The sequence below is a fragment of the Oncorhynchus nerka genome, linkage group LG12, assembly GCF_034236695.1.
Source record: "Oncorhynchus nerka isolate Pitt River linkage group LG12, Oner_Uvic_2.0, whole genome shotgun sequence".
NCBI lineage: Eukaryota > Metazoa > Chordata > Actinopteri > Salmoniformes > Salmonidae > Oncorhynchus > Oncorhynchus nerka.
The window spans coordinates 2207551-2229800 of NC_088407.1; the positions used below are offsets into that span (position 1 = coordinate 2207551).

General features: G+C 41.9%; 3 protein-coding genes across 4 annotated transcripts in view; 1 reads left to right on the forward strand and 2 right to left on the reverse strand.

Moving 5' to 3' along the window:
* The window catches only part of LOC115118359 (butyrophilin-like protein 10), an 804641-nt gene that overhangs the window by 94373 nt on the left and 688018 nt on the right, over nt 1-22250 (reverse strand). The window lies entirely within an intron of this gene.
* Nucleotides 1-22250, reverse strand: part of LOC135574205 (low affinity immunoglobulin gamma Fc region receptor III-A-like) — a 181485-nt gene that overhangs the window by 6189 nt on the left and 153046 nt on the right. The window lies entirely within an intron of this gene.
* The window catches only part of LOC135574212 (Fc receptor-like protein 5), a 260943-nt gene continuing 246597 nt past the window's right edge, over nt 7905-22250 (forward strand). For both annotated transcript variants that reach the window (XM_065025143.1, XM_065025142.1), the window contains exon 1: nt 7905-7936. In XM_065025143.1, the coding sequence (XP_064881215.1) occupies nt 7906-7936 (31 nt within the window). In that variant the 5' untranslated portion in view covers nt 7905. The remainder of the gene's footprint in view (nt 7937-22250) is intronic.

Below are 22250 nucleotides of genomic sequence, written 5' to 3' on the forward strand. Positions count from 1 at the left end.
ATTTGACATGGGTCCTCAGATCCTCAAAAGGTTCTACAGCTGCACCATCGACTGGTTGTGTCACTGCCTGGTATGGCAACTGCTCTGCCTCTGACCCCAAGGCACTACAGAGGGTAGTGCGTACAGCCCAGTACATCACTGGGGCCAAGCTTCCTGCCATCCAGGACCTCTATACCAGGTGGTGTCAAAGAAAGGCCCTAAGAATTGTCAAAGACGTCAGCCACCCTAGACAATAAACTGTTCTCTCTGCTATCGCATGGCAAGTAGTTACAGAGCGCCAAGACCAGGTCCAAGAGGCTTCTAAACAGCTTCTACCCTCATAAGAAACATCAGATTTCAAATTTGCCCCCTTGCCCTCTTTTACGCCACTGCTACTCTCTGTTATTATCACGTCAATAACTCTACCTACATGTACATATTACTTCAATTACCTCGACTAACCGGTGCCCCCGCACATTGACTCTGTACCAGTACCCCTCTGTTAATAGCCACTACTGTTATTTTACTCTTTAATTATTTGTTACTTTTATTACTTATTTGTTTTTTATGTATTTTTTCAATATATGGTTTTATATATGCATTTCACAGTCTACCTACACCTGTTGTATTCGGCACATGTGACAAATACAATTGTATTTTATGTGTAACAGTAATTATTAAGTAATTATACTGTAACAATAATGCCTGAACCACAACACCTATCAGTTGATCTGTATAGACATGAGAAGTGAAGGCATTTACAATGTATCAACCATAATGCTATACAGTATATGACCAGTATATGACTGATGTTAAAGGACAGCTGCTGAATGATTAATACAACACACATTATATTACAACACATTCCAATCAGAATAATACATGTATCAGTTAATAGATCACATTTGATCAAATGCCACTATTGTTCCAGCCGGTGGAGCTACAATGTAACAACATACAGCATTGTGACTCACAGTTCTATATTAGAATTCCATGAGTTCCATTCTGATGGTTGTTATGGTGATCAGGTGATCTCAGGCTCTGTCAGAGTCGTGTGTATAGGTGGAAGTCAGGCGCAGGAGAGTCAAACGGAGTGTAAAATGGAGTCTTTTCGGGGCGGCAGGGTAGCCTAGTGGTTAGAGTGTTGGACTAGTAACTGAAAGGTTGCAAGATCAAATCCCTGAGCTGACAAGGTACAAATCTGTCGTTCTGCCCCTGAACAGACAGTTAACCCACTGTTCCTAGGCCGTCATTGAAATTAAGAATTTGTTCTTAACTGACTTGCCCAGTTAAATAAAGGTGAATTAATAAATGTCCCTAGTTCTTGTGTTATTTGTTTGTTTTAGTTGGTCAGGACGTGAGTTGGGTGGCATTATATGTTCTGTGTTTCTAGGTTGGTTTTCTGTGTTCGGCCCTAGTATGGTTCTCAATCAGAGGCAGGTGTCGTTAGTTGTCTCTCATTGAGAATCATACTTAGGTAGCCTGGGTTTCACTGTTGGTTTGTGGGTGTTTGTTTCCGTGTCTGTGTCTGTTCGCCACACGGTACTGTTTCGGTTTTGTTCATGTTTATTGTTTTGTATTCATTGAGTGTTTATGTTTTTAAATAAACAACCTCTTCAGACAACAAGAACAGACATAAACAAACATGGGTACGAGGACCCATCGCGCAACAAACACAACACTGACAATAAATAATATCTCTGACAAAGACATGAGGGGAAACAGAGGGTTAAATACACAACAGGTAATGAATGGGATTGAAAACAGGTGTGTGGGAAGACAAGACAAAACCAATGGAAAATGAAAAATGTATCAATGATGGCTAGAAGACCGGTGACGTCGACCGCCGAGCACCGCCCAAACAAGGAGAAGCTTCGACTTCGGGCAGAAGTCATGACAGCTTCACTCTTCTTCAACACGATCACCTGTTCAACACAGAAGTAGTTCATCAGTGTGGCCATGTATTTACTTATCCAATACAGAACCACTAAGAAATGTAAATCATATCAGATGATTTACTAGTCAATACTGTGCTACTTAGAATCCTATCAAATTACTTCCAATGAGGCTCCTGCTTATGTCCAGTTCTCCCTTATCAATACCAGGGTTATTTACTCTTTATCAATATCAGGGCTATTTGCTCCTAAATTCATGAATTCATATCAGTTCCATTACCTGTTGTGGTAGTTAATCCATCCTACTTTCTACTTCTACTAAGAGGTAATATAATATAGTACACACTGTGTTCAGAAAACCATATTGTGGTAGTTGACTCTAATCCATCCTACTTTCTACTTCTACTGAGAGGTAACATAATATAGTACACACTGTGTTCAGAAAACCATATTGTGCCCCTGCAGCTGTTGTGTTGTAAGGTAGAAACTCACCTAATTGGTCTTGGTGGGTCTTCCTGGGTATCCTGGTTTACCCTAAACAGACAATTATCAACACTTTACAACATGGTTCAATCAGAGATACAGTTATCAACACTTTACAACATGGTTCAATCAGAGATACAGTTATCAACACTTTAAACATGACTCAGTCAGAGCTACTGCAGTATTGTCAGTCCTTGTGATATTATTCTGATTTACAACAGGTATTCTGTTGGAATGAGGCAATCCTGTATAAACGTTCTCACCTTGAGTCCTGCGCCTGCAGTATTTAACCAGCAGTATGATGGTCACCAGTAGGTAGGGAGAGCCCACCAGTAGGTAGGGAGACCCCACCAGTAGGTAAGGAGACCCCACCAGTAGACTACACAACAGCCTGGGTAGAGACATGGACAACACTGGGACTGTGTCACGCCCTGGTCGAAGTATTTTGTGTTTATCTTCATTTATTTGGTCAGGCCAGGGTGTGACATGGGTTTTTGTATGTGGTGTGTATAGTGGGATTGTAGCTTAGTGGGGTGTTCTAGTGAAGTCTATGGGTGTCTGAAGTGGTTCTCAATCAGAGGCAGGTGTTTATCGTTGTCTCTGATTGGGAACCATATTTAGGCAGCCATATTCTTTGTGTGTTTCGTGGGTGATTGTCCTTAGTGTCCTTGTTCCTGTTAGTTTACTCAAGTATAGGCTGTTTCGGTTTTCGTTACGTTTATTGTTTTGTAGTTTTGTATTTAGATTCGTGTTACGTTTGTTCATTAAACATTCTCAATCTACACGCTGCATTTTGGTCCGACTCTCCTTCACCACAAGAGAACCGTTACAGACTGCTGGAGATGGAATGGGAGTTGGAACTGCAGTTGGGGGAAGAATGACACCTGGAGAGAGACATGACAAGGAAATACACACTTGGAATTATGTTCAAAAATGTCACAACAAATACACTCCAAGGGCCAATACATATAAATATAGGCTTACGCAGCCTGGACCCTATTGGTCATTTACCTCAGAGGTGCTTTATTGCAATTATAAACCGGCTAACAATGTCATTAGAGCCTCTGCTGTATAAAATATATAAACAGGTCTCTCCAGGATCACAGCTCCAGCTGTATTTAATATATAAACATCATATATAAACAGGTCTCTCCAGGATCACAGCTCCAGCTGTATTTAATATATAAACAGGTCTCTCCAGGATCACAGCTCCAGCTGTATATAATATATAAACAGGTCTCTCCAGGATCACAGCTCCAGCTGTATTTAATATATAAACATCATATATAAACAGGTCTCTCCAGGATCACAGCTCCAGCTGTATTTAATATAGTGGTGTCTATGAGAGAGGGCTGTGTAAAGGGTAAAGGGTAGTGGTGTCTGTGAGAGAGGGCTGTGTTAAGGGTAAAGGGTAGTGGTGTCTGTGAGAGGGCTGTGTTAAGGGTAAAGGGTAGTGGTGTCTGTGAGAGAGGGCTGTGTTAATGGTAAAGGGTAGTGGTGTCTATGAGAGAGGGCTGTGTTAAGGGTAGTGGTGTCTGTTAGATATAAATATGATATGTCTGTCATATATAAACATAACATCAGCTATCTGAAACCAGATGAACCACTAAACACTATAATGTTAGTAGATGGTGTTTGTGGACATACCATGTACTGTGATGTTGACAGCATTGCTGTGTTCTCCAGACCCAGACTCACACCAGTACACTCCACTGTCTGATAGTATAAGTGACACGTTGCATGAAGACCCTTGTGGTTTCCCCATTTTCTTCCACAATCTGAACACTCCCCAGAGAATGTGTATCTCATCAATCTTCATCCAGTAGAGGTCCCCTGAACCTCACAGCTCAGAGAGACAGACTCTAATTTAAAAAACTGAGATCTGACACTCAGAGAGGCTGGAAGAGAGAGAGAGAGAGATAAGAGAGAGAAGAGAGAGAGTAGGAACCAGAGAGTATGGGATATAGAGTAGGGGTTAGAGAGTAGGGGATAGAGAGTAGGGGATAGAGAGGATGGTCTAGAGAGTAGGGGCTAGAGAGTAGGGGCTTGATAGTAGGGGGTAGAGAGGATAGTCAAGCGAGTAGGGGTTAGAGAGTAGGGGCTGGAGAGGTGGGGCTAGAGAGTAGGGGCTAGAGAGTAGGGGATGAGAGTAGGGGCTAGAGAGTAGGGGATAGAGAGTAGTGGCTAGAGAGTAGGGGCTAGAGAGAAGGGGCTATTGAGTAGGGGCTAGAGGGATGGTCTAGATAGTAGGGGATAGAGAGTAGTGGCTAGAGAGTAGGGTCTAGAGAGTAGGGGATAGAGAGTAGGGGATACAGAGTAGTGGCTAGAGAGAAGGGTCTAGAGATCAGGGGCTAGAGAGTAGGGGTTAGAGAGGATGGTCTAGAGAGTAGGGGTTAGAGAGTAGGGGGATAGAGAGTAGGGATAGAGAGGATGGTCTAGAGAGTAGGGGTTAGATAGTAGGGGCTAGAGAGTAGGGGATAGAGAGTAGGGGGTAGAGAGGATGGCCTAGAGAGTAGGGGATAGAGAGAGGCGTTAAAGAGTAGGGGCTAGAGAGTAGGGGCTAGAGAGTAGGGGATAGAGAGTAGTGGCTAGAGAGTAGGGGCTGGAGAGTAGGGGCTAGAGAGTAGGGGATAGAGAGCATGGGCTGGAGAGTAGGGGGATAGAGAGTAGGGGGTAGAGAGGATGGTCTAGAGAGTAGGGGTTAGAGAGTAGGGGATAGAGAGGATGGTCTAGAGAGTAGGGGTTAGATAGTAGGGGATAGAGAGTAGGGGGTAGAGAGTAGGTTCTCGAGAGTAGGGGATAGAGAGTAGTGGCTAGAGAGTAGGGGCTAGAGAGTAGGGGATAGAGAGTAGGGGCAAGAGAGTAGGGGCAATAGAGTAGGGACTTGATAGTAGGGGGTAGAGAGGATAGTCAAGAGAATAGGGGTTAGAGAGGAGGGGCTAGAGAGGTGGGGCTAGAGAGTAGGGCTAGAGAGTAGGGGCTAGAGAGTAGGGCTAGAGAGTAGGGGCCAGAGAGTAGGGGATAGAGAGTAGTGGCTAGAGAGTATGGGCTAGAGAGTAGTGGCTAGAGAGTAGGGTCTAGAGAGTAGGGGATAGAGAGTAGGGGTTAGAGAGTAGGGGTTAGAGAGTAGTGGCTAGAGCGTATGGGTTAGAGAGTAGGGGATAGAGACTAGGGAGTAGGGGCTAGAGTGTAGGGGATAGAGAGTAGGGGATAGAGAGTAGAGAGTAGGGGATAGAGAGTAGGGCATCGAGAGTAGAGAGTAGGGACTAGATTTGAATATGGCCGCGTTTCCACCAAGCCAATCAGAAGTATATGGCTCCCGAGTGGGACACCGCATCAAGTTCGAATCCAGGCTGCATCACATCTGGCCGTGATTGGGAGTCCCATAGGGCGGCGCACAATAGGCCCAGCGTCGTCCGAGTTTGGCCGGGGTAGGCGGTGAAGCTATTACTGCAATTCTTACAATTCTACCCAATCCTCTCAGATCTACCGTAGTGACTGATAGTAGGGGTTAGAGGTCAATCCTCTCAGATCTACAGTAGTGACTGATAGTAGAGGTTAGAGGTCAATCCTCTCAGATCTACCATAGTGACTGATAGTAGGGGTTAGAGGTAAATCCTCTCAGATCTACCATAGTGACTGATAGTAGGGGTTAGAGGTCAATCCTCTCAGATCTACAGTAGTGACTGATAGTAGGGGTTAGAGGTCAACCCTTTCAGATCTACATTAGTAGGGGTTAGAGGTCAAACCTCTCAGAATAATAATACCGTTTAATCCAGAGGTGGGAGGAGTGAAGAAATATACACTGCTCAAAAAAATAAAGGGAACACTTAAACAACACAATGTAGCTCCAAGTCAATCACACTTCTGTGAAATCAAACTGTCCACTTAGGAAGCAACACTGATTGACAATCAATTTCACATGCTGTTGTGCAAATGGAATAGACAACAGGTGGGAATTATAGGCAATTAGCAAGACACCCCCAATAAAGGAGTGGTTCTGCAGGTGGTGACCAAAGACCACTTCTCAGTTCCTATGCTTCCTGGCTGATGTTTTGGTCACTTTTGAATGCTGGCGGTGCTTTCACTCTAGTGGTAGCATGTGACGGAGTCTACAACCCACACAAGTGGCTCAGGTAGTGCAGCTCATCCAGGATGGCACATCAATGCGAGCTGTGGCAAGAAGGTTTGCTGTGTCTGTCAGCGTAGTGTCCAGAGCATGGAGGCGCTACCAGGAGACAGGCCAGTATCTCAGGAGACGTGGAGAAGACCGTAGGAGGGCAACAACCAAGCAGCAGGACCGCTACCTCCACCTTTGTGCAAGGAAGAGCAGGAGGAGCAGGAGGAGCACTGCCAGAGCCCTGCAAAATGACCTCCAGCAGGCCACAAATGTGCATGTGTCTGCTCAAACGGTCAGAAACAGACACCATGAGGGTGGTATGAGGGCCCGACGTCCACAGGTGGGGGTTGTGCTTACAGTCCAACACTGTGCAGGACGATTGGCATTTGCCAGAGAACACCAAGATTTGCAAATTCGCCACTGGCGCCCTGTGCTCTTCACAGATGAAAGCAGGTTCACACTGAGCACATGTGACAGACGGGACAGAGTCTGGAGACGCCGTGGCGAACGTTCTGTTGCCTGCAACATCCTCCAGCATGACCGGTTTGGCGGTGGGTCAGTCATGGTGTGGGGTGGCATTTCTTTGGGGGGCCGCACAGCCCTCCATGTGCTCGCCAGAGGTAGCCTGACTGCCATTAGGTACCGAGGTAAGATCCTCAGACCCCTTGTGAGACCATATGCTGGTGCGGTTGGCCCTGGGTTCCTCCTAATGCAACACAATGCTAAACCTCATGTGGCTGGAGTGTGTCAGCAGTTCCTGCAAAAGGAAGGCATTGTTGCTATGGACTGGCCCGCCCGTTCCCCAGACCTGAATCCAATTGAGCACATCTGGGACATCATGTCTCGCTCCATCCACCACGTTGCATCACAGACTGTCCAGGAGTTGGCGGATGCTTTAGTCCAGGTCTGGGAGGAGATCCCTCAGGAGACCATCCGCCACCTCATCAGGAGCATGCCCAGGCGTTGTAGGGAGGTCATACAGGCACGTGGAGGCCACACACACTACTGAGCCTCATTTTGACTTGTTTTAAGGACATTACATCAAAGTTGGATCAGCCTGTAGTGTGGTTTTCCACTTTAATTTTGAGTGTGACTCCAAATCCAGACCTCCATGGGTTGATAAATTTGATTTCCATTGATAATTTGTGTGCGATTTTGTTGTCAGCACATTCAACTATGTAAAGAAAAAAGTATTTAATAAGAATATTTCATTCATTCAGATCTAGGATGTGTTATTTTAGTGTTCCCTTTATTTTTTTGAGCAGTGTACATTGCTAGAGGAAGTAAAACAAAATAATCTACTTTCTCTTCCTCTGTTTCTGTCACGTCGTCAGCAGGGTCTTGTGTGTGGCAAGAACATGAAGGAGGAGGAGGAGGGTCTATAAGTCTATAACTGGAGATCACAGTCTCACTCAGCATCAAGACAGGATGGAACTCACACTGCTCTGCTGGCAGCTCTGTAAGTACTCTCTCTCTCTGTGTGTGTGTGTTAATATCTGTATGGTTTAATATCTATATAGTTTAATATCTATATAGTTTAATATCTATATGGTTTAATATCTATATAGTTTAATATCTATATAGTTTAATATCTATATAGTTTAATATCTATATAGTTTAATATCTATATAGTTTAATATCTATATGGTTTAATATCTATATAGTTTAATATCTATTTGGTATCTGTATGGTTTAATATCTATATAGTTAATATCTATACAGTTAAATATCTATATAATTTAATAGCTGTCTGGTTTATTTTTGGTATAATTTCATATCTATATAGTTGAATATCTATATTATTTCATATCTACATATTTTAGTATATATATTTGGTTTAATATCTATATAGTTTAATATCTATATAGTTTAATATCTATATAGTTTAATATCTATATAGTTTAATATCTATATGGTTTAATATCTATATAGTTTAATATCTGTATAGTTTAATATCTATATAGTTTAATGTCTATATAGTTTAATATCTATATAGTTTAATATCTATATAGTTTAATATAGTTTAATATCTATATAGTTTAATATCTATATAGTTTAATATAGTTTAATATCTATATAGTTTAATATCTATATAGTTTAATATAGTTTAATATCTATATAGTTTAATATCTATATGGTTTAATATCTATATAGTTTAATATCTATATAATTTAATATCTAAATGGTTTAATATCTATATAGTTTAATATCTATATGGTTTGATATCTATATAGTTTAATATCTATATAATTTAATATCTAAATGGTTTAATATCTATGTGTATCTATATAGTTTAATATCTATATAGTTTATTATCTATGTAATGCCCGGGGTGTAGTGGGTGAGAAGTCAGGCGTAGGAAGCAGAGAGTTCAGGGTATCGCTACTTTTTAATGCACCACAACTGTGAACAGACGCCAACCCAAACAAATGCCCCAAACACGGGGGACTTAAACAGTCCTGCAAAAACCCAAACACACGGACAACCGTGACATACAGCTGTGTATATCGCAATAATCCCGCACAACCAGGGCCGGCTGGTAAATAAAGCTCAAACAATCAGACTAAACTAAACATGACGAGCGCCGAGCACCACCCCAACAGGTAGGGGAGCCACCTTCGGTAGGAGTCGTGACAATCTAAATGGTTTAATATCTACATGATTTAAAATCTATATAGTTTAATATCTACATAGTTTAAAATCTGTCAAGTTTAAGAACTGAATAGTTTAATAGCTATATATTTTAATACCTATATGGTTTAATATCTATATATTTTAATACCTATATGGTTTAATATCTATATTGTTTAATATCTATATGGTTTAATATCTATATGGTTTAATATCTATATATTTTAATACCTATATGGTTTAATATCTATATTGTTTAATATCTATATGGTTTAATATCTATATTGTTTAATATCTATATATTTTAATACCTATATGGTTTAATATCTATATTGTTTAATATCTGTATAGTTTAAGATCTGAAAGTTTATTTGCTACAAACAGTAGTTTAGTATCGGTATAGTTTAAGATCTGAATAGTTGAATAGCTATTTACAGTAGTTTAATATCTGTATGGTTTAATATCTGTCTGGTTTAATATACAGTTGAAGTCGGAAGTTTACATACACCTTAGCCAAACACATTTAAAAACTTAGTTTTTCACAATTCCTGATATTTAATCCTAGTAAAAATTCCCTGTTTTAGGTCAGTTAGGATCACCACTTTATTTTAAGAATGTGAAAATGTCAGAATAATAGTAGAGAGAATGATTTATTTCAACTTGTATTCCTTTCATCACATTCCCAGTGGGTCAGAAGTTTACATACACTCAATTAGTATTTGGTTGCATTGCCTTGAAATTGTTAAACTTTTGGGTCAAAAGTTGGGTGAATTTTGGCCCATTCCTCCTGACAGAGCTGGTGTAACTGATCCAGGTTTGTAGGCCACCTTGCTCGCACACGCTTTTTCAGTTCTGCCCACAAATTTTCTACAGGATTGAGGTCAGGGCTTTGTGATGGTCACTCCAATATTTTGACTTTGTTGTCCTTAAACCATTATGCCACAACTTTGGAAGTTTGCTTGGGGTCATTGTCCATTTGGAAGACCCATTTGCGATCTCGCTTTAACTTCTTGACTGATGTCTTGAGATGTTGCTTCAATATTTACACATACTTTTCATACCTCATGATGCCATCTATCCTGCGCAATGCACCCCCACAACATGATGCTGCCACCCCCGTGCTTCATGGTTGGGATGGTGTTCTTCGGCTTGCAAGCATCCCCTTTTTCCTCCAAACATAACGACGGTCATTATGGCCAAACAGTTTTATTTTTGTTTCATCAGACCAGAGGACATTTCTCCAAAAAGTACAGTCTTTGTCCTGCAAGTGTACTTGCAAACCATAGTCTGGCTTTTTTATGACGGTTTTGGAGCAGTGGCTTCTTCCTTGCTGAGTGGCCTTTCAGGTTATCTCAATATAGGACTCGTTTCACTGTGGATATAAATACCTTTGTACCTTTTTCCCCCAGCATCTTCACAAGGTCCTTTGCTGTTGTTCTGGGATTGTTTGCACTTTTTGCACCAAAGTACGTTCATCACTAGGGGACAGAACTGAGCGGTATGTCGGCTGCGTGGTCCCATGGTGTTTATATTTGCATACTATTGTTTGTACAGATGAACCTTAAGGAAATTTCTCCCAAGGATGAACCAGGATTGTCTTTTGGTTTACCAATTTTCTTTCTGTTTTTCTGAGGTCTTTGCTGATTTCTTTTGATTTTCTCATGATGTCAAGAAAAGAGGAACTGAGTTTGAGGGTAGGCCTTGAAATACAACAACAGGAACACCTCCAATTGACTCAAATGATGTCAATTAGCCTATTAGAAGCTTCAAAGCCATAACATAATTTTGGGGAATTTTCCAAGCTGTTTAACCTGTCTAGGACGCTAGCGTAACTGCCCCCAACATTCCGCTTAAAAGGCAGCGCGGGATATTACATTTTTTTTTTTTTTCATATTTAACTTTCACACAACAATACAGCAAATGAAAGATAAACATCTTGTGGAAACACAACATATATTTATGTTAGATCACCACCAAATCCAAAAAAGCCAAAGTTACAGTCACAAAAGCAGAATTAGAAATAAAATTAACTACTACCACTGAGGAAGTACAGTTCCCGCTCAGCCCAGTCAAAACTGTTCGCTGCTCTGGCCCCCCAATGGTGGAACAAACTCCCTCACGACGCCAGGACAGCGGAGTCAATCACCACCTTCCGGAGACACCTGAAACCCCACCTCTTTAAGGAATACCTAGGATAGGATAAAGTAATCCTTCACCCCCTCCCCCACCCCCTTAAAAGATCTAGATGCACTATTGTAAAGTGGCTGTTCCACTGGATGTCATAAGGTGAAAGCACCAATTTGTAAGTCGCTCTGGATAAGAGCGTCTGCTAAATGACTTAAATGTAAATGTAAAATGTAAACTACTGACCTTTGATAATCTTCATCAGATGACACTCATATGACATCATGTTACATTTATGTTTTGTTCGATAATTTGCATATCCATATCCACAAATCTCGGTTTACATTGGCGCCATGTTCAGAAATGCCTCCAAAATATACGGAGTAATTACAGAGAGCTACGCCAGATAACAGAAATACTCATCATAAACTTTGATGAAAGATACATGTTCTACATATAATTAAAGATACATGTTTTACATATAAATAAAGATACACTGGTTCTTAATGCAACCGCTGTGTCAGATTTTTTTTAAATGTTACGAAATAAGCTTACATGTACCAGTACCCCCTGTATATAGCCTCCACATTGACTCTGTACCGGTACCCCTGTATATAGCCTTCACATTGACTGTACCGGTGCCCCCTGTATATAGCCTCCACAGTGACTCTGTACCGGTACCCCCTGTATATAGCCTCCACATTGACTCTGTACCGGTGCCCCCTGTATATAGCCTCCACAGTGACTCTGTGCAGTTGGTACCCCCTGTATATAGCCTCCACATTGACTCTGTACCGGTACCCCCTGTATATAGCCTCCACATTCACTCTGTACCGGTACCCCCTGTATATAGCCTCCACATTCACTCTGTACCGGTGCCCCCTGTATATAGCCTCCACAGTGACTCTGTACCGGTACCCCATGTATATAGCCTCCACATTGACTCTGTACCGGTACCCCCTGTATATAGCCTCCACATTGACTCTGTCCCGGTACCCCCTGTATATAGCCTCCACATTCACTCTGTACCGGTACCCCCTGTATATAGTATGTATGTAGCCTCGATATTGTTAGCTACTTATTTGTTACTTTTATTTATTACTCATCTATTTTTTTTACTTTACAGGTATTTTTCTTTTAAAAAACGCACCAATTTGTAAGTCGCTCTGGATAAGAGCGTCTGCTAAATGACTTAAATGTAAATGTTAGTGAGAAAACTATGGGAGGATTCAAATACGGGAAACACATCGCTCCGAAAAGAAGTGTATCACAAAACAAACAATACCTCACAGTGATGGGGTGCAAAGAACTGAACTAAATAGTGTGTGATCATGAAATACAGGTGTGTGAACAGGTGATCAGAATTCAGGCGATTGGGATCTGGAGAGTGAACTGCGTTCAGGGGATCTATGTGTTTGAGAGTGTGAGCTGGAAGCAGACGTTACAGTAAGGTAACGACAATAAAATTGCCAAATTAGATTTATTTATTTGATAGAATATTGAATTTGACGACTACAGCACAAACACATTGAATAATGCATAAATGGCAAAGAAAAGTCAAAAAATAATTCATAAAGTATAGTAGTGTCTGTTCTGTATCTAGGAGATATAAGAAAACAGGAAACATTTTTGTTTTTTGGACATTTAACCCCTAAAACTACCTTCATACTTCCATTCATTTGTATGGGTTACCTTCAGATGAAGGTTTAATATCTATATATATCTCCATACTACCGTTCATTTATATGGGTTAATATCTATATATATCTCCATACTACCATTCATTTGTATGGGTTAATATCTATATATATCTCCATACTACCGTTCATTTATATGGGTTAACATCTATATATGTCACACCCTGACCATAGTTTGCTTTGTATGTTTGTATGTTTTTTTTGGTCAGGGTGTGATCTGAGTGGGCATTCTATGTTGTGTGTCTAGTTTGTCTGTTTCTGTGTTTGGGCCTGATATGGTTCTCAATGAGAGGCAGGTGTTAGTCATTGTCTCTGATTGGGAACCATATTTAGGTAGCCTGTTTGGTGTTTGGATTTGTGGGTGATTGTTCCTGTCTCTGTGTTTGTTGCACCAGATAGGGCTGTTTCGGCTTTCCACGGTTGTGGTTTGGATTATGTGCATGTTTAGTTGACTTATTAAAAAACATGAACTTCAACTGCATTTTGGTCCGCCTCTCCTTCGACACAAGAAAACTGTTTCAATATATATCTCCATACTACCATTCATTTGTATGGGTTGATATCTATATATATCTCCATACTACCATTCATTTGTATGGGTTAATATCTATATATATCTCCATACTACCATTCATTTGTATGGGTTAATATCTATATATATCTCCATACTACCATTCATTTGTATGGGTTGATATCTATATATATCTCCATACTACCATTCATTTGTATGGGTTAATATCTATATATATCTCCATACTACCATTCATTTGTATGGGTTAATATCTATATATATCTCCATACTACCATTCATTTGTATGGGTTAATATCTATATATATCTCCATACTACCATTCATTTGTATGGGTTAATATCTATATATATCTCCATACTACCATTCATTTGTATGGGTTAATATCTATATATATCTCCATACTACCATTCATTTGTATGGGTTGATATCTATATATATCTCCATACTACCATTCATTTGTATGGGTTAATATCTATATATATCTCCATACTACCATTCATTTGTATGGGTTAATATCTATATATATCTCCATACTACCATTCATTTGTATGGGTTAATATCTATATATATCTCCATACTACCATTCATTTGTATGGGTTAATATCTATATATATCTCCATACTACCATTCATTTGTCTGGGTTAATATCTATATATACCTCCATACTACCATTCATTTGTCTGGGTTAATATCTATATATACCTCCATACTACCATTCATTTGTATGGGTTAATATCTATATATATCTCCATACTACCATTCATTTGTATGGGTTAATATCTATATATATCTCCATACTACCATTCATTTGTATGGGTTAATATCTATATATATCTCCATACTACCATTCATTTGTATGGGTTAATATCTATATATATCTCCATACTACCATTCATTTGTATGGGTTGATATCTATATATATCTCCATACTACCATTCATTTGTATGGGTTAATATCTATATATATTCCATACTACCATTCATTTGTATGGGGTTAATATCTATATATATATCTCCATACTACCATTCATTTGTATGGGTTAATATCTATATATATCTCCATACTACCATTCATTTGTATGGGTTAATATCTATATATATCTCCATACTACCATTCATTTGTATGGGTTAATATCTATATATATCTCCATACTACCATTCATTTGTATGGGTTAATATCTATATATATCTCCATACTACCATTCATTTGTATGGGTTAATATCTATATATATCTCCATACTACCATTCATTTGTATGGGTTAATATCTATATATATCTCCATACTACCATTCATTTGTATGGGTTAATATCTATATATATCTCCATACTACCATTCATTTGTTCAAGTAATATCTATATATACCTCCATACTACCATTCATTTGTCTGGGTTAATATCTATATATATCTCCATACTACCATTCATTTGTATGGGTTGATATCTTTATATATCTCCATACTACCATTCATTTGTATGGGTTGATATCTATATATATCTCCATACTACCATTCATTTGTATGGGTTGATATCTATATATATCTCCATACTACCATTCATTTGTATGGGTTAATATCTATATATATTTCCATATTACCATTCATTTGTATGGGTTAATATCTATATATATCTCCATACTACCATTCATTTGTATGGGTTAATATCTATATATATCTCCATACTACCATTCATTTGTATGGGTTAATATCTATATATATCTCCATACTACCATTCATTTGTATGGGTTAATATATATATATATATCTCCATACTACCATTCATTTGTATGGGTTAATATCTATATATATCTCCATATTACCATTCATTTGTATGGGTTAATATCTATATATATCTCCATACTACCATTCATTTGTATGGGTTAATATCTATATATATCTCCATACTACCATTCATTTGTATGGGTTAATATCTATATATATCTCCATACTACCATTCATTTGTATGGGTTAATATCTATATATATCTCCATACTACCATTCATTTGTATGGGTTAATATCTATATATATCTCCATACTACCATTCATTTGTATGGGTTAATATCTATATATATCTCCATACTACCATTCATTTGTATGGGTTAATATCTATATATACCTCCATACTAATATTCATTTGTATGGGTTAATATCTATATATATCTCCATACTACCATTCATTTGTATGGGTTAATATCTATATATATCTCCATACTACCATTCATTTGTATGGGTTAATATCTATATATATCTCCATACTACCATTCATTTGTATGGGTTACCTTCCCTTGACACTCGTGGAGAAAAAGGTATTTTCCACTGATGCGGAAGGCCGACATGCTGCTGGATGTGATTTGAAAAACAGATCTCTCTTAAACTGGAGGATTTGGTTAGTTAGATAAACAAATACAACATCAATACACTCATAAGGAAATGATTATCTGTGTTAGTATCTGTGGACCAGCTCAGTGTTTCCATCATGTACCATAGTGATAGTTCTCTCTGTGTGTTTCAGTGTTTACATCATGTACCATAGTGATAGTTCTCTCTGTGTGTTTCAGTGTTTACATCATGTACCATAGTGATAGTTCTCTCTGTGTGTTTCAGTGTTTCTATCATGTACCATAGTGATAGTTATCTCTGTGTGTTTCAGTGTTTCCATCATGTACCATAGTGATAGTTCTCTCTGTGTGTTTCAGTGTTTCCATCATGTACCATAGTGATAGTTCTCTGTGTGTGTGTTCTCTACACTAACACCACCTACCCTAAATACCCTACATTAACCCTACATACACTACACTAACCCTATCTACCCCTACACTAACCCTTCCTTCCCTACATTAACACTACCTAACCTACACTATCCCTACCTACCCTACACTACGCTAACCATACCTTACCTAAACTAACCCTACCTTCGCTACACTAACCCACCCTACACTACACTAACCCAACCTACCCTACACTAACCCGACCTACCCCTACACTAACCCTACCTACCCTACACTAACCCTACCTACCCTACACTAACACTACCTACCCTACATACCCTACACTAACCCTATCTACCCCTACACTAACCCTACCTACCCTATACTAACCCCTGCCTACCCTACACTAACCCTACCTACCCTACACTAACCCTATCTGCCCTACACTAACCCTATCTACCCCTACACTAACCCTACCTACACTATACTAACCCCTGCCTACCCTACACTAACCCAACCTACCCAACACTAACCCTATCTACTCTACACTAACCCTACCGGACCTTTACTAACCCTACCTTCCCCTACACTAACCCTACCTACCCTACACTATCCCTACCTACCCTACACTAACCCTACCTACCCTATACTAACCCTACCTACCCTACACTAACCCTATCTACCCTACACTAACCCTATCTACCCCTACACTAACCCTACTTACCCTATACCAACCCTGCCTACCTCTACACTAACCCTACCTACCCTACACTAACCCTACCTACCCCTACACTACCCTACCTACCCTACACTAACCCTACTATCCCTACCCAAACCCTACCTAGCCTATACTAACTCTTCCTACCCTACACTGATCCTACCTACCCTACACTAACCCTACATACACTACACTAACCCTATCTACCCCTACACTAGCCCTACCTTCCCTACATTAACACTACCTAACCTACACTATTCCTACCTACCCTACACTACGCTAACCATACCTTACCTAAACTAACCCTACCCTTCGCCTACACTAACCCACCCTACACCTACACTAACCCAACCTACTACCCTTCACTAAACCCGACCTACCCCACACTAACCCTACCTACCCTACACTAACCCTACCTACCCTACACTAACACTACCTACCCTACATACCCTACACTAACCCTATCTACCCCTACACTAACCCTACCTTCCCTATACTAACCCCTGCCTACCCTACACTAACCCTACCTACCCTACACTAACCCTATCTACCCTACACTAACCCTATCTACCCCTACACTAACCCTACCTACCCTATGCTAACCCCTGCCTACTCTACACTAACCCTACCTACCCTACACTAACCCTATCTACTCTACACTAACCCTACCGGACCTACACTAACCCTACCTACCCCTACACTAACCCTACCTACCCTACACTATCCCTACCTACCCTACACTAACCCTACCTACCCTATACTAACCCTACCTACCCTACACTAACCCTATCTACCCTACACTAACCCTATCTACCCCTACACTAACCCAACCTACCCTATACTAACCCCTGCCTACCCTACACTAACCCTACCTACCCTACACTAACCCTACCTACCCCTACACTAACCCTACCTACCCTACACTAACACTACCTACCCCTACACTATCCCTACCTACCCTACACTAACCCTACCTACCCTATACTAACCCTACCTACCCTACACTAACCCTATCTACCCCTACACTAACCCTACCTACCCTATACTAACCCCTGCCTACCCCTACACTAACCCTACCTACCCTACACTAACCCTACCTACCTCTACGCTAAACCTACCTGCCCTACACTAACCCTACCTACCCTACACTAACCCTAGCTACCCTATACTAACCCAACACTAACCCTACCTACCCTACCTGCCCTACCTACCCCAACCATAACCCTACACTAACCCTAACAACCCTACCTACCCTACCCACCCCTATACTAATCCGACCTACCTACCCTACCAACCACCTACACTATCCCTACACTAACCCTACACTAACCCTACCTACCCTACCTACCCCTAGACTAAGCCTACAATAAACCTACCTACCCTACACTAACCCTACTATCCCTACCCTAACCCTACCTACCCTATACTAACACTTCCTACCCTACACTGATCCTACCTACCCTACACTAACACTACCTACCCTACATACCCTACACTAACCCTACATACCCTACACTAACCCTACCTACCATACACTAACCCTACCTTCCCTACATTAACACTACCTAACCTACACTATCCCTACCTACCCTACACTACGCTAACCATACCTTACCTAAACTAACCCTACCTTCGCTACACTAACCCACACTACACTACACTAACTCTGCCTACCCTACATTAACCCTACCTACTACTCACTAACCCTACCGGCCCTACACTAACCCTACCGGCCCCTACACTAACCCAACCTACCTTACACTAACCCTACCTACCCTAACCCTACACTAACCTTCCCTACCCTACCTACCCTACCTACCCCATACTAACCCTACACTAACCCTACCTACCCTACCTACCCCTACACTAACCCTACCTATCCCTACCTACACTACCTACCCCTACACTAACCCTACACTAACCCTACCTACCCTATACTAACCCAACACTAACCCTACCAACCCTACCTACCCTACACTAACCCTACACTAACCCTACCTACCCTACTTACTCGACCTCCATTCATACACTAACCTAACCTACCCTACCTACCCTGAGACAAACCCTACAATAAACCTACTTACCCTACACTAACCCTCCTACCCCTACCCTAACCCTACCTACCCTACACTAACCCTACCTACCCTATAGAAACCATACCTACCCTACACTAAACCTCCCTACCCTACACTAACAATAGCTACCCTACCCTACACATACCGTACCTACCCCTACACTAACCAAACATACACTACACTAACCCTACATACCCCGACACTAACCCTACCTACCCCACACTAACACTACCTACCTTACACTAACATTACCTACCCTACACTAACCCTACCTACCCTACACTAACCCTACCTACCCTACACTAACATTACCTACCCTACACTAACCCTTCCTAACCTACACTAACATTACCTACCCTACACTAACCCTACCTACCCTACACTAACCTTACCTACCCTACACTAACCCTACCTACCCTAACTACACCCACAATAACCTTACCTACCCTACACTAACCCTACCTACCCTAACTACCCCACACTAACCCTATCTACCCGACACTAACCCTACCTACCCTACACTAACCCTACCTACCCTACACTAACCCTACCTACCCTACACTAACATTACCTACCCTACACTAACCCCACCTACCCTACACTAACCCTACCTACCCTACACTAACATTACCTACCCTACACTAACATTACCTACCCTACACTAACCCTACCTACCCTACACTAACATTACCTACCCTACACTAACCCTTCATACTCTACACTAACCCTATCTACCCCTACACTACCCCTACCTACCCTACACTAACCCTACCTACCCTACCCTACACTACTCTACCAACCCCTACACTAACCCTACCTACCCTTTTCTAACACCACCTACCCTACACTAACCCTACCTACCCTACATTAACCCTACCTACCCCTACCTAGCCCTACACTAACCATACCTACCATATACTAACCCTACACTAACCCTACCTACCCTAACCCTACACTAACCTTACCTACCCTACCTACCCTACCTACCCCATACTAACCCTACACTAACCCTACCTACCCTACCTACCCCTACACTAACCCTACCCTATCCCTACCTACACTACCTACCCCTACACTAACCCTACACTAACCCTACCTACCCTACTTACCCACCCTATCCCTACACTAACACTACGACAAACCTACCTACCCTACATTAACCCTACCTACCCTACACTAACCCTATCTACCCTACACTAACCCTACCCACCCTACACTAACCCTACTTACCCTACACTAACCCTATCTACCCTACACTACACTAACCATACCTACCCTACACTAACCCTACCTTCGCTACACTAACCCAACCTACACTACACTAACCCTACCTTCCCTACACTAACCCTACCTACTCTCCAATAACCCTAAGGGCCCTACACTATCCCTACCTATCCTCTACTAACCCTACCTACCCATACCTACCCTACACGAGCCCTACCTACCCTACACTAACCCTACATACCCTACACTAACCCTACCTACACTATACTAAGCCTACCCACCCTACAGTAACCCTACCTACCCTATACTAACCCTAGACTAACCCTATCTACCCTAAACTAACCCTACCTACCCGTACACTTACCCTTCCTACCCTACACTAACCCTACCTACTCTACACTAACCCTACCTACCCTACACTAACCCTACCTACCCTACACTAACCCTAGACTAACCCTACCTACCTCTACACTAACCCTACATACCCCTACCTAGCCCTACACTAACCAAACCTACCATATACTAACCCTACACTAACCCTACCTACCCTAACCCTACACTAACCTTCCCTACCCTACCTACCCTACCTACCCCAACACTAACCCTGCACTAACCCTACCTACCCTACACTAACCCTACCTACCCTATACTAACCCTACACTAACCCTACCACCCTACCTACACCACCCTACCTACCCTACACTAACCCTCTAACCCTACCCACCCTACCTACACTACCCTACCTAACCTCACCTAACCCTCCCCACCCTACTAACCCCTACACCTACCCTACCTACCCTACACTAACCCTACCTACCCCTACCTAGCCCTACACTAACCAAACCTACCATATACCAACATTTACATTTACATTTACCCATTTAGCAGACGCCTTATCCAGAGCGACTTACAAATTGGTGCTTTCTACCTTATGACATCCAGTGGAACAGCCACTTTACAATAGTGCATCTAGGTCTTTGGGGGGAGAAGGATTACTTTATCCTATCCTAGGTATTCCTTAAAGAGGTGGGGTTTCAGGTGTCTCCGGAAGGTGGTGATTGACTCCGCTGTCCTGGCGTCGTGAGGGAGTTTGTTCCACCACTGGGGGGCCAGAGCAGCGAACAGTTTTGACTGGGCTGAGCCTGAACTGTACTCTCAGTGGTAGGGAGGCGAGCAGGCTGCTAGAGGTGGATGAACGCAGTGCCTTGTTTGGGTGTAGGGCCTGATCAGAGCCTGAGGTAGTGAGGTGCCCTACCCTAAGCTCCTAACCATTGGCCCAGCGGATGACTTAACTGGAAGCCAGTGGAGAGAGCGGTCTTGTACCAACCCCACACTAACCCTCCTACCCTAACCCTACACTAACCTTACCCACCCAACCTAGAAACTAACCCTAGTAACCCTACCTACCCCTACACTAACCCTACCTATCCCTACCTCCCCACCTACATACCCAACCTAACACTAACCCTACCTACCCTCCCACCCCTACAACCCTATGAAAACCCACCTTACCTAACCCCTATCCCTGCCCTAACCCTATCTACCCTCCCAAACCCCCTAACCCTACACTAACCCTCCTATCCCCTACCCTACCCTACCCCTACACTAACCCTACCTACTCTACCTAACCCACCCTACCCTACACCACACCTACCTAACCTACACTAACCCACATACCCTACACCAACCCCCTATTCTACACTAACCCTACCCAACCTACCCTAACCCTCCTGCCCTACACACTACCCAGACCTACCTACACTACCCTACCTTCCCTCCCTAACCCAACCTACACTACCCTACCCTATACACTAACCCTACCTACTCCCACCAACCCTACGGCCCTACCCTACCTTCCCTACCCTACCCTACCTACCCCTACCCTCCCCAACCCTACCCTTCCCCTACCAATCCTACCAACACCACTAACCCTACCTTCCCTACACAACCCTACCTACCCTACAACCCTAGACTAACCTACCTACACCTACCCTACCTACCCTAAAACAACCCTACCTACCCTACACTAACCCTCCTATCCCTACCCTACCCTACCTACTCTACACCA